This window comes from Engystomops pustulosus, chromosome 1 (genome assembly GCF_040894005.1).
Source record: "Engystomops pustulosus chromosome 1, aEngPut4.maternal, whole genome shotgun sequence".
Lineage (NCBI taxonomy): Eukaryota > Metazoa > Chordata > Amphibia > Anura > Leptodactylidae > Engystomops > Engystomops pustulosus.
The window spans coordinates 155,971,489-155,984,806 of record NC_092411.1 but is presented as its reverse complement, the minus strand read 5'-3'; the positions used below and the strand labels follow the sequence as shown (position 1 = coordinate 155,984,806).

Below are 13,318 nucleotides of genomic sequence, written 5' to 3'. Positions count from 1 at the left end.
TAAGCTCAGAAATAATTTCTGTTTTACTGCATCACTCACAGCATTACGCAGTGATCATACTTGTCACTTATTGAATCAGTTTGGCTGTAATGGGATAGTATTGTGAAATGCAATGCTTTAGTGTCTGCTTTGGGACATGCTTACTCTGAATAAAACCTAAAAGTCTATATACTTTTATGACGTGAAATAAAATGTCATATTTAGAAAACCAATGTATGTACCTATGTTTGTTGCTGTGGGAACCTGATGTTATGCCAAATTCACTCTGTTATTGCTGGTGAGAAGTGCCGTTTATGGTTGTGGGAGAGCTATTTCACCTTTTAAAAATGTCTTGTATATTTTGCTTTCGGATTTCTGATACATACCATGCCCTAATTGCTGCCTATAAACCTACGAGGCCTTCTCAGAGATGAATACCCCATAATATACATGCTTTTATAAGACCATAAAGAGTTGAGTTACTAGGATGTTAAGCAGTTACACAATCACTCTTATTTATATAATGTTCTTCTCACTGGTTTAAGGTGCCATCCCATGAATCCAGTAAGAAAACATAGCTTGCAAAGGAATGTAAAGTAACAACATCCCAATTTTCCATTACTGGAATTGTAATATGCAAATAGATTTGGAATTAGATCAATAGCTAGACTAGTAGATAACAAATTAACAAAACTGTAAGTGTACGATTACACAAAAAGGGTAACGTATCATTTTATCAAAAAATTAATCTATAGCTTGTAATTTCACCAAATTAAATTCTAAATGTGTTACCATAGATCTTAAGTGAGAGGTTTATTTTAATTAATTACTGATATTCAAGAAATGTTGCATAAATATGTATAATAAATATACTGTATCATTTCAGAGGAAAGTGCTTCTTTATGCACTTACAAATATAGACATTTTTTAATCGGAATCTGCAAACACATCGCAGCTATTGCAAGTCTTAAACAAGTTAGGTATAAGAGTAATCTTTAAATATTTGAGTTTATAGGTTTTCCTAAATGTAGTGTTAGGGAAACCTTATTGAGAATCACAAAGACATACAGTGGCAATAGAGACATACTGTAGTTTGCATTAAGATGATTTATAAAATACAAACTTTAAAATATTAAAACTAATTAGAACATAAACAACATATGTAGCAGGGTACTAATTGAATAAACATTACAAATATTTTGTACCATAGATGAAGCCACATTTATATTTTTATGGTTAATGATAACGAGTCATAAGATGTTAAGGTTATTTAGAGATGAACATTTTATAAATCAGTTATCCTTGGCCCAGTTCCATATATATGAATTTTGTGAATTACAAGTGCACAAGATCATTCAGAAAGTTTAGAGAGTTTGTAAAATGAAAAGAAATTAGAAGTTTGCACAAACGATAAGAGGAAGAAGCGGCACTCACCATTGCTGTGAAAAAGTAGATTTCTTTATTTCGGGTGCATAGTACAGGGAGGAGCAGGACCGTGGCGACGAAATTAGAAGTTTGTTTGTGATGTTCCCTGAAGCATGAAATATTTGAGAAATTAGTACATTACACTATAAGATCCCATAGAGAAGGATGAGCCTATTATATTTTGCATTCTGCTGATGCAGAGATCACAGAATTAATCTCTGTACTATGTGAACTTTTGCCTATTTGATTGACACTTCCCGTTTTGTAAAATTTGCGTTTTTATGTACTTGCTTGAAACGAAAAATGTATACACCATTTTACAAGCCTTTCTCTGCTCAATCTCTAATGTGTTTATATGTCTCTAGTGATGTCATATTAAATATTGTAACAGAGTTCAGTGAACCTATACTTTTAAAACATTTCTGAAAAATGTAGCTACACATAACCGTTGTAATAGAAGGAAAGTTGTCCCAAACCTACTTGTCATTAAGAAGCACAGTCATATGTTTTCTGTGTTTTCTAGTGTGAAACTCTCTTAACATTAGAACATTATTTTGGAATACTTGATACTTTTCAGAGGACTCCAAGGACAATTATTTCCTGTGATTAATAGCATGCCTTATTTCACATGGCTAAGTTACTTACCATGTCACACTTGTTTAATGCTACCCGGAAATTCACTGCTAAATGAATTGACTGCTTGGAGAGAAACTAACATAGGGAAAAGACGACAGCAGTTTGAAGTACTCTGAGTCACAGATGGTAAGGACAGGATGAGTCTGGGAAAGAAATGAAAGGAAACAACAGAGGAAAAAGATCATCTGGTCTGTTATGTGCTTGATAGTATCTGAGCACAGTAGTGAATGTGAACAATGGAACGAAGACTGCAATGCCTTAATATAAATTATTATATAAAATTAAGATACTTAGCTTTGGATTGAAGATAATGATACACTTATGAGATTAGAATAATCACATTTTTTGACATAGTATTCTGCTCCATCCGTGATAAATTTAGTATAATGATAGGATTAAAGTTATTGTCATGTGTCATTATTGCAGTTCCTGGTGGTCTGTCCTATTGTTTGGTTGGGAAACAGCTTAGAGGTAGCTTTTAGTAAAGGCGGTGGACCTTAACAGTCTTGTTATGCTGGTGTAAAGTTGTCAGAGGAGTGTATCTTCTGCTGCACCCAGATGTCACATGATATTAGGAAGTAGTAACAGGCCAGGGCTAAGCTCCTGAATGTAACCAGATTTCTGTTTAGGCTTTTCAGTTTTTATTTGAGACAAAACTTGGATCATTCGGGAGGAAGGGAGCAAGATAGATAGTGCTGCAATTTTTTTTACATTTGTATGAAATGTCTATGTTTATTAATTATGTTTGTTAATTTAAAATAAGGGAGTATGTAAGATATATCCCATTGTTTTTAAATGATTTGTCTGCGGAAAGATGTGGCCATGCACTGGAACATTCCTTCCCTTTCAAAGGACTCATAGGACGACTGACGCCTTTTGGCATACACAACAATTAAAAGAAACATTACTCCATTTACAGTGCTAATTGAGATACCATGAACCTCTTAGAGTGGGAATCTGCTAGCTCAAGAAGTCACAGTTGAATTTATCGGGCAACAGGGAGAGAGCACTGGAGGAGTGTGAAGAAGGGATGCCAGGAATGGAAGTCACAGCTGGTCTAGATTGGCTCATTTAAGTCTCCTTATAAAACTAACATACAGACATCAAGCCTAGGCAGGAAATCATTCTCTGAAATAATATAATGAAAGACGTTGAGTAGTATTTGTTATGATCACACTGCAATAGGCTGCAATAGGCATATATCAAGGAGTGGCTTTGGATTATATTTCAAAGGGTCATAATGGGGAAATAATTGTCTTAATCTTAGCTTTAAAACTTTTTGGTTAGGTACCATGGATACAAATTCTTATATTATTACTTTTTATTTTTTATTGTATATTTAACCCCTTATCACAGACACTAGTTTTCAGCTCAATGACCAGACTCGATTTTTCAAATCTGCCCTGTCTCACGATAATTGGTTATAACTTCGGAACGCTTTAACATATCCGGGTGATTTTGAGAATGTTTTCTCGTGACACATTGTACTTCATGTTAGTTATAAAATTTAAGTGATAAGTTTTGCGTTTCGTTCTGAAAAAAAGTGAAAATTTGGCAAAAGTTTGTAAAAATTCTTCATTTTCCAAGTTTGAAATGTTCTGGTTTTCAGACAAGATGTAAATTTACCCAAAAAGTTTGATAATTAACATTTACAGAATATCTGCTTTATGTTGGGATGATATTTTTTGCTTCCGGTCATTTTTCTAGGATGTTATGAGCCGCAGAACTTTAGATGCGATTTTTCTTATTTTCATGAAAATTGCCAAAACTCACATTTTGAGGGACAACTCAGCTTTCAAGTGACTTTGAGAGGCCTAAATAATAGTAAAACCCCATAAATTACCCCACTATAGAAAGTTCACCCCTCAACATATGTAAAACAACTTCTATTAAGTCTATTTACCCCATTAAGTGTTTCACATGGGTTAAAAAATATGGACCTGCGATTTAGAAACTATAGAATTTTTTTGGGAAAATACATTCATTTAAGCCAAAACTGACATTTTCAGAATAAATTAAATGATGAAACGCACTGCAACGCTTGATGCCCAATTCCTCCCGAGTGTACTGATCCCCCATATGTGGTGGTAAACTGCTGTACGGGCGCACGGCCGAGTATAGAATGAATGGAGGCGCCATTCACTGCAGATTTGTATTGTCACATTGTACGACCTATAAATTTTTATTTTTTTTGGTAATGCGAACATATGAGGGCTTATTATGTACGGGATGAGATACAATGTATAGATAATTTATTTTGGGAGTCTAAAGCTTATTCATGAGATTTTATTAACTATTTCAAGGGGGACACAAACAAAATCATCAATTTTTATTTTGGATTGTTAGCATTTCCCCCCCCCCCCACTCACCGTAATGTAAAAATAATATTTTATCTTTATTCTCTGGTTCACTACGATTGCGGTGATACCTCATTTATATAGTTTTTCTTATTTTTGCTCAATTATCCTGAGCAAAACCAATATTGGAGAAAATAGTTTTTACTATTGACAACTTTTCAGGGCCATAACTTCTGTATTTTTCTGTTGTCAGATCTGGTTGAGGGCTTATTTTTTGCGAAAACAGTTGTTCTTTTCAGTCGTATCATATTAGGGAATGTAACTTTTTTTGATCACTTTTTAGAACATTTTTTGTGATGGTGTTTGATGGAAAATTGTATATTATGGGAAGTTTTTTGAGTTTTTTTTTACGTAGTTCACCAAGCGGGTTCAATATTGATTTAGATTTATTGTACAGATTAATACGGACGCGGTGATACCAAATATGTTCGTGTTTTGTGTTTTATTTATTTTATTTGCATTTTATGTGTTACTGGGGAGATTATGGGACTTTTATTTTATTTATTTATTTAATTATATTATAAAAAGATTTAATTTTTTTTTAAACTTTTTTTTACACTTTCTACTTCTTGGCTTGAATAAGCGATCATCCGATCGCTTATTCAAGCCTTTACACTGCAATACACTTGTATTGCAGTGTATACTGTAAGTAACTGAGCATGCTGAGCATGCTCAGTTACACAAAGCCGGGTCCTGCCAGGAGGCGGAACCCGGCACAGAGAGGAGCCGACAGCCCCGGGTCACTCGTCGGGACCCGGGGCTGAGGCAGGAGGGATCGGATCCCCCGGTAAGCTCACCGCGGCGTGTAAGGGGTTAAACACCCGGGATCGGAGTTTTTCCGATCCTGAGTGTTAGTGCCGGGTCTGGGCTGTGATATCACAGCCCGACACCGGCACCAGCGAGACCCGGTGTCCCGAAAACTTCTTCTGACGCGCCGCCGTAGAAAGGCGTACGCGTCAGAAGAAGTACCCTTAATGACTGCCGTAAAAAGCCGATAGGGCGGTCATTAAGGGGTTAAACATACAAATATTCCAGAAATTCCCACTTTTTAAACTATTGCAAAATAGAAATAATGTAATATGCTTTGCTATAAAACTTCCTTTTTAGCTCTCATGCACAGTGTGTTTGTGGGCTCATAGGTTATATATTGGCTTTAGGACTCTGAGCAGGCCATCTCATTATTTTTATGTTTTCTGTTGGAAGGAACTGCTTTACCTGTTTTGCTCTATGACACAGGTCATTGTCCTGCATGATTAAGAGAAGAATGCAAGGAAGAAGGTTTTTATACACACTTGCATCAACTCTGACATACTATCAGAGGTCCAACTTTCCCAAATCATGACACCTCCTCCACCACTTTTTAATGGTTTCTTAACACACTGTGGGTTCAGTCTTTCCCTTCATTTTCAATTAATATGATTCTTCCCATAAAACCCAAATCAATTAATTTTCTTTCATCACTAAAATTAACTATGAACGCTAACCAATATTACTTCCTTGGGGTGGTAAGTAAAATAATCTATAGAAGATGGCACTTATCAGTTTAAAACTACCGTAAAGGTACGAGCATAGTCTATAAAAGGGGTCGGGAACCTTTGTGGATGAGAGAGCCACGAACACCACATATTCTAAAATGTAATTCTGTGAGAGCCATACAATATTCACATGCCCCCCAGTAGATAGGTAGCCACAGCACATGCCCCCCTGTAGATAAGTAGCCACAGCAGATGGTCCCCAGTAGATAGGTAGCCATAGCACTTCCCCTCTAGTAGATAGGCTGCCACAGCACATACCCCCAAGTAGATAGGTATCCCAAGCACATGCCCCCCAGTAAATAGGTAGCCACAGCACTTGCCCCCCAGTAGATAGTTAGCCCCAGTACATGCTCCAAGTAGATAGGTAGCCACAGCACATGGCCCCAGTAAATAGGTAGCCACAGCACATTCCCCCAGTAGATAGGTAGCCCGATCACATGCCCCCAAGTAGATAGGTAGCCACAGCACATGCCCCCATTAGAAAGGTAGCCCAAGCACATGCCCCCCAGTAAATAGGTAGTCACAGCACATGCCCCCAGTAGATAGGTAGCACCAGCACATGCCCCAAGTAGATAAATAGCCACAGCACATGCCCTCATTAGATAGCACATTCCTTCAGTAGATAGTTAGCCCCCGCACATGCCTCCCAGTAGAAAGGTAGCCCAGGCACATGCCCTCAGTAGATAGGTAGCCACCCCACATGGCCCCCCATTAGATATGTAGTCATAGCACATGCCCCCCAGTTGACAGGTAGCCAAAGCTCATGGTCCCCATTAGATAGGTAGCCACAGCACATGCCCGCCAGTAGATAGGTTGTCATAGCACATGCCCCCCAGTAGATAGGTAGCCACAGAACATGCCCCCCAGTAGATAGGTTGTCATAGCACATGCCCCCAAGATGATAGGTAGTCACGCCACATGCCCCCCAGTAGATAGGTAGTCACGGCACATGCCCCCCAGTAGATAGGTTGTCATAGCACATGCCCCCAAGATGATAGGTAGTCACGCCACATGCCCCCCAGTAGATAGGTAGTCACGGCACATGCCCCCCAGTAGATAGGTTGTCATAGCACATGCCCTCATTAGATAGCACATTCCTTCAGTAGATAGTTAGCCCCCGCACATGCCTCCCAGTAGAAAGGTAGCCCAGGCACATGTTCTCAGTAGATAGGTAGCCACCCCACATGGCCCCCCATTAGATATGTAGTCATAGCACATGCCCCCCAGTAGATAGGTAGCCAAAGCTCATGGTCCCCATTAGATAGGTAGCCACAGCACATGCCCGCCAGTAGATAGGTTGTCATAGCACATGCCCCCCAGTAGATAGGTAGCCACAGAACATGCCCCCCAGTAGATAGGTTGTCATAGCACATGCCCCCAAGATGATAGGTAGTCACGCCACATGCCCCCCAGTAGATAGGTAGTCACAGCTCATGCTCCCCAGTAGATAGGTAGCCACAGCTCATGATCCCCAGTACATAGCCCCATTACAAGCCTCCAGGCCCCAGTAGATAGGTAGTCACAGCTCATGCTCCCCAGTAGATAGGTAGCCACAGCTCATGATCCCCAGTACATAGCCCCATTACAAGCCTCCAGGCCCCAGTAGATAGGTAGTCACAGCACATGCCCCCCAGTAGATAGGTAGTGGCAGCCCATACATGCCCCCAGTGGATAGATAGTCACAGTAAAAAAAGGGAATACTCACTTATCTGCTCTCCCTTCAGTGGCTTCTCATCACTCCCGCTCTCTTCTTTATGACCCAGGTGCCGTGAGCAACGTTTCTTAGGCAATGGCGCCTGGGGCATAAAGAGGAGTTCATGCCGCTCTACTCTATGACACAGGCGCTGTCACCTGGGTCACAAAAAGGATGCAGGCAGCGCTGTGTGGGTTAATTTTGTCTGCGAACCAGGTGCAGACATCAAAAGAGCCACATCTGGCTCCCGAGCCATAGGTTCCCTACCCCTGGTCTATAAGATAAAAACTACAGCAACGACACAGGCATAGTTTATCTTATATTGGCTGTATACTTTAAGCAAAAATTGCGGATTCACACATTTAATGATTGTCATCATTATAGTGAAAAATGTATTTTTCTGGCTGGTTACGATCTTTATAAATGGTGGACCTAAACAAAAATATAAAGTCAATAGAATTTTTTATCTAATTTGTATCTGTGAGAAGTTTCACACTTAATATAAAGGCTAATTACCATCACTTTATTAGAATATCAGCTATAGCGTTGTTTTTGGTGCATGGGCCCAGCACAAACCTTGTGACATATACCATATTTTAGTATGTATTCTACAAAAGTGTTCTTTTTAGAGATATTAAAATTTAACTAACAACAATATAATGGGGCCTAATTACTAAGGGTCCCGTGGCCTCATTTCCGTCGGGTTTTCAGGGATTGTGCCCTGGTACGGATATAGAAGGGGATTGTGTCGCATGCGATCAGATTTTAGTGCATCAGCGCCGGCTTTCAATCGACCGAAATCGGGGGCCGGGCCGTCGCACGAACCGACTGATTCTGAAAGAGAGCAGAGTCCATTCTTTTTGCTATTTGTTAAACGATTGTTTATTAAACGATTGATTCTCTTAATACGCAGGATAGCAGCATTGCACATTTGTTACCTTCCCAACTCCAAAGAGGATGCCCCATACAGTTTGATTGTATAATAATAGGTCATTGTAATAGGTCATGTGACAGAGCTCTATCTGTGTACGTAGCAGATCTGGATGCTGCTGCTGCTCTCACACATCTTGTCATCAGCGCTCTGTGCACTGTGCAGATAAGCTATTAACCCTCAGTGCTTACATAGCACAGGCTATAGAAACTGCTAGGCTGGTCACCATATACATCCTGTATGTGCACTGTGCAGTGCTCAGTGTATTTACTTGTGGGAAACTAAATGGATTTAAGGCTAAAATACTTTGAGAGAGTACACAAGGCAAGCTAACTGGCCTCTGCTTGAGGGCATAGACTGACAGACATTAGTCTCCGCCCACTTTACCTCTGGTAACAGTGTTTTGTAAAACACTTTCAAAACTGAAAACTTTGGAAAGAAAAGGGTTAGCAGCACAAAGTAGGCAAAGGGGGAATCACATATAATAATTTGGCAAAATAATTACTTTACATTTATGCTTTAACTTTATATATACACTCACCGGCCACTTTATTAGGTACACCATGCTAGTAACGGGTTGTACCCCCTTTTGCCTTCAGAACTGCCTCAATTCTTCATGGCATAGATTCAACAAGGTGCTGGAAGCCTTCCTCAGAGATTTTGGTCCATATTGACATGATGGCATCACACAGTTGCCGCAGATTTGTCGGCTGCACATCCATGATGCGAATCTCCCATTCCACCACATCCCAAAGATGCTCTATTGGATTGAGATCTGGTGACTGTGGAGACCATTTGAGTACAGTGAACTCATTGTCATGTTCAAGAAACCAGTCTGAGATGATTCCAGCTTTATGACATGGCACATTATCCTGCTAAAAGTAGCCATCAGATGTTGGGTACATTGTGGTCATAAAGGGATGGACATGGTCAGCAACAATACTCAGGTAGGCTGTGGCGTTGCAACGATGCTCAATTGGTACCAAGGGGCCCAAAGAGTGCCAAGAAAATATTCCCCACACCATGACACCACCACCACCAGCCTGAACCGTTGATACAAGGCAGGATGGATCCATGCTTTCCTGTTGTTGACGCCAAATTCTGACCCTACCATCCGAATGTCGCAGCAGAAATCGAGACTCATCAGACCAGGCAACGTTTTTCCAATCTTCTACTGTCCAATTTCGATGAGCTTGTGCAAATTGTAGCCTCAGTTTCCTGTTCTTAGCTGAAAGGAGTGGCACCCGGTGTGGTCTTCTGCTGCTGTAGCCCATCTGCCTCAAAGTTCGACGTACTGTGCGTTCAGAGATGCTCTTCTGCCTACCTTTGTTGTAACGGGTGGTGATTTGAGTCACTGTTGCCTTTCTATCAGCTGGAACCAGTCTGCCCATTCTCCTCTGACCTCTGGCATCAACAAGCCATTTCCGCCCACAGAACTGCCGCTCACTGGATGTTTTTTCTTTTTCGGACCATTCTCTGTAAACCCTAGAGATGGCTGTGCGTGAAAATCCCAGTAGATCAGCAGTTTCTGAAATACTCAGACCAGCCCTTCTGGCACCAACAACCATGCCACGTTCAAAGGCACTCAAATCACCTTTCTTCCCCATACTGATGCTCGGTTTGAACTGCAGGAGATTGTCTTGACCATGTCTACATGCCTAAATGTACTGAGTTGCCGCCATGTGATTGGCTGATTAGAAATTAAGTGTTAACGAGCAGTATGACAGGTGTACCTGATAAAGTGGCCGGTGAGTGTAAGTCCAACCTGTCTTTATCAGGCCTGGTGTACACAATGTCAGTTGTCCCTAGACACGATCCTGTGAATTCTAACTGAGGGTTGAGGAAGCCATCTTGGATTTCTGTGTGACCGCCATGCTGCTGAGATTTCTATCTCTCTCTGCTCTCTGTCTCTAGCCCCTCCCCCCTGCAGTCTAGGACAGAGCTCTTACACTGATACATACACTGACTTCCTGCTGGCAGCAGCATGAGGAGAACTACAAGCTACAGGCAGATAAGTTCTTTATCTGGGGAGGAACAGCATATCTAGTGTGTTGTGGAATAGCAGATATGTAGGAGAGCTAACTGTGTCATTGTGTGTAATATGCATCTCAGGATCTCATCATCTCTGATCTGTCTCATCTTACTCTCTCTATGTGTCAGATACTAGTACAATGTGCAGAAGCTAAATGAAAGTGTGTATAAACCCTGTATGGACCCTGATAATATAACCACATTGTCAGCTCACAAAACTAGTGGATCATAATGCGTCTGCTTAGAGAGTCCTCGTCCACACTTTTTGCTAGCATGCAATTACCATCATAGGCGTGACAGGAGCTAAAACAGCAATAAAACTGAGTAAAATTGTGAAGAAAAGGGTTAAAAATTATCTTTATTGTGTTAAAAGGACAGGTTACAGAAACTCATCACAAATACATTGCAAATATACCTTTCTGTTTTATCTATTTCTTTGCATTACAATATAATTGTGTGGTTTGACTTACCTTGCACACTGACAAAATCCTCTGTTTAGTCTCAGGGGTTGGTTTTGATTTGGATGCATTTCAAAGAACAACACCAGTCCCTCCTTTGTGCTCTTTTACAGCTCCTCCCTCCTGCTCCTTCATTTACAGGAACAGAGCTTACAGCCCTGTAAACTGACATCAGTGGGGGAGGGAGGAGCTGTACAGGAGCACAGAGGTGGGGGCTGAGAGCTAAAGAGTGTGTGGCACAGACAAGTCACGTGTTGTTTTTTGAAATACATCCAAACCAAAGCCATCCCTTGGAATTTAGTCAAGGATTTTTTAAGGGTGCGAGGTAAGTTAAAACAAACAATTATATTGTGATGCAAATGCTAAGAGAAAGCACAAAGGTATATTTGCAATACAGCTGTAATAGCCTTCTAAAACCTGTCTTTAGTTAAAATGAGGTCCCTGGTGACAGTTTCCCTTTAACATCTCTAGATTGAAATTTTCTTTCATAGGATAACCCCTTTAACATATTGTGACATTTTAATTTATGTATTGTTTTTATATTAAAATTTGTGCTTAAATTGACAAAAGTATTAATGTTTTTAGTTCATGAGTATAATTTTATCAGGGGAATCCATAACCAGTGTAAAATGAACAAAACACTTTAATCGGATTATATGTGGTTACTTTTCTCTTGTACCTTTAACAATGCTTTATGTTAAAATACTTTAATGTTCGTTTAAGAAAAATTAACAAAACTCCATAAAAAATATTTTTATCCTTGTGACAAGGGTTAACAACATAGCTTCCTTCAAGACACATTACTGGGGATTATTGCAGTCTGGAACTTAGGGCTCATTCACAAGCCCGTAATGGGGAATGATATCCAGCCACAACATTTGGAGCTGGATATCGGTCCTCATTAACGCCTATGGCGCCCCGTTCATGGTGCGGCGAGCAGACATTGTCTAACCACATCTTGACGGTGCACGGAGAGATAAATATATTTTGACATGTTACAGCACGGGCCCTGCGCTTCTCTATGGAGAGGGGAGGGGTTGAGCAGCACTCATCCCTCCTCCTCTTCAGCAAACGGTTGTCTGAATGTACCTTAAAGTTCAGTACAATACCAGCATACAAAAGACTTTACCAGAGGTCATGCAAAGGGGATGCAAAGGCCTGTATTTAACTAGAAGTCATCAGTAAGTCTGGTGTGATTCCGTTTTGTGATTACAATAAAAAACTAAAGAAACCAGGGAAGATGGGAGCAGGGGGTGTTACAGGAGCTACAGACATTTTACGTTTCAACATAACTACCTCGCTCACTGAGCAAGAGCAAGTAAATGAACCATCACAAATAAATTTATTATAGCTTTCCCATACAGAAGAATGTGAGGGGCTACTTAAAATTGATGCAGCAATTGCCTCAGATCACTACTGAGAAGCCCATCCAATACTAGTAGAAGTCCTAGCAATATTGTACATTCATCTTCTATTATCAGACACACATTATAGATAGTGAACACTCCCCAAAGTAAAATCAATATGAGGTTTTGTACTGAAAAAGTAGCTTGAAGATATTTTCTATGCTTTCAGGTTCTACCAGGTGATAAGTTATAGCATCTTATTTTAGTCGGGCAGGAGGACGCAAAGAAAGCGGATCTGAGGACGTTACACAAAGCTGCAGTGAAACTTGAACATCGCCCTGAGGAACACTTTTAGGCTCAATCATTGAGATCCTGATGGCAAGCTTTGTTGTTCCAAAGAAAGGGACTCCAGCTGAGATGAAGTTGTATGTTTTCCTTTCAATGAACGTCACATTCCTCCTCATACATCATGGTTTGAAGGTGACCAAAAAGTGTTGCAAAAGACTCTTCTACAGAACTGTATGTGTTCAATGCTTTTACCTGGAATACTATTTTTTATCTTTTATTTAAATTTTGTAAGTGTTGACTCTGTTTATAATGCTCACAGAAGTTTAATGTTTATATGTTTTATAATATGTCCATGTCATATATTTGCAGTTTTTTAAATTAAAATGATATTTTCTCTAAAGTTACAGAAACAAAGTTGTTTTTACAGCCTGCAAAGGAAATACAATGAAACATAATGCTGTCTGTTCCTTCAGTTGAATTCTTGAAGAGCACTGTTCAAAGACTACATTTTAACCTGATAACAGTCTAAAGTCCCCTGTACACCTCTAGTTTTAATGAATGGTATTCTTCTCTATTATTGAATGGTCACTACTTTAAGAGAAAGATATGGAGGAACTGTACTACAGCAATTATTCGGCT

At 40.0% G+C, this 13,318-nt stretch overlaps 1 protein-coding gene across 4 annotated transcripts in view; it reads left to right on the top strand.

The window, feature by feature from the left end:
- The window catches only part of CRLF1 (cytokine receptor like factor 1), a 68,684-nt gene extending 55,618 nt beyond the window's left edge, over window positions 1-13,066 (top strand). For 2 of the 4 annotated variants that reach the window (XM_072126576.1, XM_072126575.1), the window contains exon 8: window positions 12,658-13,066. In XM_072126576.1, the coding sequence (XP_071982677.1) occupies window positions 12,658-12,690 (33 nt within the window). In that variant the 3' untranslated portion in view covers window positions 12,691-13,066. Of the gene's footprint in view, window positions 1-12,620 lie in introns of all 4 variants that reach the window. The other 2 variants (XM_072126578.1, XM_072126579.1) reach the window with 1 other exon arrangement.
- Window positions 13,067-13,318: the final 252 nt, after the last annotated feature.